Source organism: Paramisgurnus dabryanus, chromosome 4, assembly GCF_030506205.2.
Source record: "Paramisgurnus dabryanus chromosome 4, PD_genome_1.1, whole genome shotgun sequence".
In the NCBI taxonomy this organism is placed as follows: domain Eukaryota; kingdom Metazoa; phylum Chordata; class Actinopteri; order Cypriniformes; family Cobitidae; genus Paramisgurnus; species Paramisgurnus dabryanus.
Window position 1 is genome coordinate 29,953,945 of NC_133340.1, and position 5,778 is coordinate 29,959,722.

The following is a 5,778-nucleotide window of genomic DNA, read 5'->3' on the forward strand; positions in this document are numbered from 1 at the left end:
CACACACACAGCATAAAGTGAGAGTCCTGTGAGAGATTTAAAGAGCAGCAGATGAAGAAACTCTGAACTGTGTTTCATCCATCAGATGGCTGTGAATAAACTCATAAAAATTAATTAATGTCAAATTGTGTTTAAATCCTAACAGCACACGTTATGTATCTGACTGTCATATTAAAGACCATCAGCATTAACTGTGGTCACTTCATCTTAAGAGTCGTTCACACCGAGTGATTTGCTTTCAATTATGTAATAAATCTGAGCGCACATAAAGCAGTATAATGCAGTGACTACCAATGAGATCACAGACACTGCAGGTCACCTGATACAGGTTTATAATACAGGTGTATAAAAACATCTAAAATCAACAGCACAGCGACTTCCAGCAGTTTAACCCCTTCAGACCTGATTTAATTAATTTTTTTCATTGGTTGATGAGCATTTTTATTGGTTTAAACCAGAAAAGATGTGATGCCCATTCCAGTGGACGCAGGGTCTGAAGGGGTTAATCTCTGTCAGTGTGAAAACAAATAAATCAATGAATAAAAGTCATCAGAATATTTAAAACACAAAGTCCAAAAGCTTATTTCTCATATATTTATTTCACATGATAATTACAAACACTGAATGATGACGTAGACGCACGGATTACTGCTGAGGAGAGGAGGGAGGGGGCGTGGCCTCTGGTGTGAGGGGCGGGGTCACTGCTGAGGATGATGAAATCTCTACCTGTAGGATAAAATAATAAAAAATATTAGAAGATTATAAAGACACTGAGATATATGTGGTGTGGTATAAACACATGAATCTACATCTAACTTAATAAAAAAGTGTCTTTTAAAAAATTCTTTGTATATCATCTGCTATCAATCAGTAAAACATTTCCCTCCTTCATTAGTTTACAGCAATCTGCTCACAATGTTTACGTAGGAAGTTAACGTTACGTGTAAAATGGCTAAAACAGATCCTGATAGAGCAGACAAAACAGATGCGGTCCTTGATTCTGATTGGTTGAGCCGTGTTGTAAATGACTCTCGGCTGACAGCTCATTACATCAGAGAAGAACAGGACGGCAGAATGTGTTTGAGAGATTTGGTGACTCATTGTGAGGAAACAATCAGGCGTCACTGATTTACTGATCGTGCAACAACAACAAATCAATTTATCGACACAACATCTGGACTTGACTCAAGCGTGTCTGTGAACTCTGATAACAGAAATCACAGCAGTCACACGTGATGTACTGAACAATTCATTTAATCCTTTTAACACAACCACACATCTCCAGTCTCTCCACATGACTATAATATGAATCTATAAACATCTTCTAGGTTTTTATAAACTGACAGACATGTTGAAATGATTAAGATTCTCACAGACAGGTTACTTACCAATCTCTCTGCTCTTCTGCGCAGCTTTCTCCAAACTGTATGATGAGCCTTACAAACACAGAGGTTATGTGTAGATGAGATTATTAATCATAAAAGCACAAACATTAGACAGACTCAACCGTCCCTACGTATACGCCTTATTCAGCCCGCAGCCATTTTGAGTCTAAACCAGGCCTAGCGAAGCGTGCACTTTAAACTTATTGTTTTATATCAGGATGCTGCTCATTCAGTCATGAAAAACAGAAAATGCATCATTTATTTCCACAGGACAAAGAAGCTCAGAAAAAATGAATTGTTCAAATGAGAAGAGACATGTGACCTAAGTTTGATATAAGAGCAGCTCAATGTGTGCATAATATCTGTTTTGTTATTGGCCTGTTGGGTAATCTCTAATTTCTAATGTTGTGCACATCTTTAAAACATTAATATAGTCATATGACTAAATACATATCTCCAATTCATAAAGATTACAAAAACACAAGGCATGAATACGTTAAAGGAACAGTATTTAAGAAATTTATATCAATGAATCATAAAATGTCCCTGATCTGTCACTAGACATAAGAAATCATTTTCATTTCAAATACTTGAAATATGACCCACAACAGTGGTCCGGCCAGGATATTGTCATTTAAAAAGTGGAGATGCAGCCTTCAACTGATGTTTATGTTGTCATGTTGTGTATTGGCCACCAGTTGTGTGATTGCAGTACCAGTTTTAGCTACAATCCTACATACTGTTCTTTTAAAAACTTTTCTCTTTTAAGTTTGTGAAGCATATTTAGCGGAATCAACAGAAGCAGGATTCATTTCTAACTAAATAACATTTGGACACAACTTTGGGGGTTCATATGGGGTTTTACCTCTAACAATACTTGCACAACCAATTATCAAGTCAGTAGCTTGTTATCAAGTCAATCACAGGTTATTAAATCAACGTTCATGTCTTGAAAAAACAAACAAAATACACCGGACAAGCTCTTATGGTCTATATGAACTTGAGATGTAGACTTATAAAATATTGTATTGTTGCACTATATTGGTGCTTTAAAGAAAAATAAACATGCTTAACATGAGAAATTAGGCATTAACCAACAGGCTAATATCCAAAACAGATTTTATGTACACTTTTCCCTGCTACTGTATATCGTAATTTGTTCATACGTCCCTTCTCATTTTAACATTCCATGATTTCTGAGGTTTTTTGTCCTGTAGAAAGGTGTAAAATGATGTATTTTCTGTGTTTTGATGGCTGAATGAGCACAATAGGTTTAAAGCGCACGCATCCCTCACAGCCTCATTGTGGAATCAACATAACGGCGGTCTGAATAAGGCGTATAGATGAAGTACACATGTTGTCTTTAAAGTCAAATATAAAGATGAGATATACATACGGTCAGATTGACAGGCAGTGAGAGACCCTGAGCTCTGCGTTCAACACCCCACGCTCTCTCTCCTAATGTATGTACGGCTGTGACCTCATACTGTGAACACAAACCCGTCCGGGTCACCAGAGGACCCTCGCTTAACATCACATGATCCCCACACCTGAGAACACACACAAAACAGATGATTGTGAGTGTGTGTGTGGATGTGTACAGTAACATGTAAATCAGTATAAATGTGTGTGCGTGCGTGTAAACCTGTATAGTGAAACCGTCCTGTTTTCACTCTGAGCTGCACTTTCTTCAACCTGCTCTTGTTTATACCTGCAGACACACAAACACATGTTTTTAACAGTTTGTAAACTTTTGTAATGTCTTAAAAAAAAATTCCTGGTGTGTACCTGCTGTGAGAAAAGATCTCCAGTGCCACAGAGGGGGAAACATCTAAAGGTTCCCATGGCAGATCCTTCTGGATGAGCTGAAGAGCTTCACGAGTTAAAGAGCGCAGATTCTCCTGTAACACAAACACAAATAAGCACAGACTCACACACACAAATCAGCTTAATGATAAAGAGTCACCTCGCTGACCTCTGTAGGGCTCCACGAGTCTAACCGAGGATCCAGAATCACATCACAACAAAATGCACCGGCACTCGCTGAAAACATATCAGAATCAGACTTTAGTATCTCTCATGAAACTCTTACCCCGGATTTCCACCGACTGCGGAGCGGGTGCAGATCAGCTCCGCTGCGTTACGTCTCCGCACTCTGCCGTCCGTCAATACCCACCAGTTCCGTTTTTGTTGCAGAGCGGCTAAGTGCTGAAGTCACGAGGACTCATGAGGTCTCGCAAATTCACGTGATGATCGCGCGATACCTAGTTCTGTCTCTGCCCATTATGCCGTTGAATTATGACGTTTTTACAAACCAGCCCAGATCACAACACGAGATCTCGCGTAGACAGAGCAGTACATCAAATCCATCCAAAATTCAAAAAATAAGAAGGCTGCTAAAACATTTATATATGATCTATCTTTAATGTATTTATTTGAAACTCCCCCTGGCTCTGTTCCTGTCTATTATTTGTTGTTTCTGTATTAATGACTTTATTTGTGTGTGTTTGTAATGTTTGTATTGCAAAGATTTAATAAAAAAACCACGAGTTCTCGTGAATTCAGGTATGATCACGCGATAAAGTCATGGCTCCGCCCTGCGGAGCTGTCCGGCATCCGTCAAAAATAGAAGCTCTGCGTATTTGTGCCGGAGGGCTGCGGATGGCCGGAGCTGTGACGGATTCGGAGCGCAGTCAGTGGAAATACACACATTGACTTGAATGGAAACCGATTGACTCCGCCACCGTTTCGCAACGGATCCGCAGCCGTTCCGCAGTCGGTGGAAATCCGGGGTTACAATGATCCTGTAGTTTACCGGTGTAAATGATACCTGGTACTTCAGGAATCTTCAGAAGTTCAACACTGTATTCATCTTTAAAAGCTCCATCGAGCACCTGACCCAGAAGAGCCGCACAGGAACGCCAGTACGCCTGATACACACACACCAGGTTAGTTTCACATTTTCAGGTTTGGAAGAATCATCAGTAAATCTATAAGCTGACACACAGTCACCTGATTGGCTATCTGGGGGTCTTGATCTTTAAAGGTAAGAAGTGTGAGTTCACATGAGCGAGTCAGAGGACGATGCATGTGCCACGGCCGTCCGTCCACGAGAGCGAGAGCAGAGCTTTTCACGTGCCACTCAGACAGATCTGACACACAGAGACAATAAAAGGAGCGACATATTGATGAATAAAACAGACTTTCAAAGGAAATCTGTATTTCTGTCCTGTCACATCCAGTACTTAAATGTGATGTCACGTGTCGCGTGTGTGGTCACAGATACTCACGGCGTGTACAGCTGTGTGGTGTGGACACGCCTCTGTTCATGATGAGTAAAGAGCCCTGAAGTCCAGGACCCTGCAGGTTCACTTCGATCTTCTCTGTGCGTGGATATAAAGCCCGCTGACGCGCCTGCTCTTTAGAGAACAGAGAGCTGCGCTGACTGCGCACTTCTGCAGACGAGAGACGTGCAGCCGCTGCGCTGGACACAAGACCTGATAAACAAATGATATGATGTAATGTAACACTCAACACTTTCAGTAAACTACACAATTAATAATAAGCACTAAAACACATTTATAACTGTAATCCTAAACATGTGATATTATAGTAAATGTGCTGTGGCTGGATTATTTTAGGGAAAGCATGTAAATTATAAATATGTCCATGTAGCCAAATAAAATAATTATTATAATACATTATATCACGTAATAATATAGTATCCATTATTTTAAAAGTACTTGCTGTCTGTAGGATGATACACAATGTCAAAATAACACTGAAGTATTGTACATGCTACAGTGTTTTAGTGTAGATTTACTTTATATCCACAGATCACGTGATGTAACAGAGGATTAACAGTATGTACGCAAGTAAAAGTGAACCTTTAATAGTTTAACTGGTGAAGATGTGATGTGATTGCATGAAGGTCAGTAGTGAAGGAAAAATAAACTTACGGCGCTGCAGCATCATACAGACTGAATGAGTCGCCATTACATTCACACAGAACCTGACGGGATTTAAACAGTTAAATATCAAATACAGAGAAAGAGATTTAACTAAATAAACCTGCTAACTAAAGAAACTCTAGCCATGCCGTAAAGACTTCCGGTTAGAGCGACTGAGTGCAGCGATGAAAACATTCCGTGTGATGTGACGTAATACAAATGAGGTTCCGCTTTGGGTTAGAGCACTGATTTATTTTATGAGTTTATTTTTATTTGGTGGTTTTATGAATAACACACTTTGATTGATACAAATAACTTTCTTTCCAAACCATTATTTTATGAAATAAAGGAACAAGTCTTTTATTTATATTTTAATGCAACAGAAAAGTTTACAAGAGTCCAGTATAATACATAAAGTTTGTAAAGTTTTATTTACCAGACCT

General features: G+C 39.3%; 1 protein-coding gene across 1 annotated transcript; it reads right to left on the bottom strand.

Moving 5' to 3' along the window:
• Positions 1–569: 569 nt before the first annotated feature.
• mrpl39 (mitochondrial ribosomal protein L39) lies at positions 570–5,529 on the bottom strand. Its single transcript, XM_065254058.2, has 10 exons — positions 5,345–5,529; positions 4,676–4,882; positions 4,398–4,537; positions 4,216–4,315; positions 3,361–3,428; positions 3,174–3,286; positions 3,031–3,096; positions 2,782–2,935; positions 1,389–1,436; positions 570–726 (listed from the first exon to the last, which is right to left on the bottom strand). The coding sequence occupies exons 1-10, from the start codon at positions 5,379–5,381 to the stop codon at positions 646–648; spliced, it is 1,014 nt and encodes a 337-aa protein (XP_065110130.1). The 5' UTR covers positions 5,382–5,529; the 3' UTR covers positions 570–645.
• Positions 5,530–5,778: the final 249 nt, after the last annotated feature.

What these genes read in the sequence shown, in the direction of transcription:
- mrpl39 (XM_065254058.2), bottom strand. Translation starts at nt 5,381, where the DNA reads ATGGCGACTCATTCAGTCTGTATGATGCTGCAGCGCC. An exon ending in CTGTATGATGCTGCAGCGCC is followed by an intron (nt 4,883 to 5,344) that starts GTAAGTTTATTT and finishes TTTGTTTATCAG; the next exon opens with GTCTTGTGTCCAGCGCAGCG. An exon ending in ACCACACAGCTGTACACGCC is followed by an intron (nt 4,538 to 4,675) that starts GTGAGTATCTGT and finishes TCTGTGTGTCAG; the next exon opens with ATCTGTCTGAGTGGCACGTG.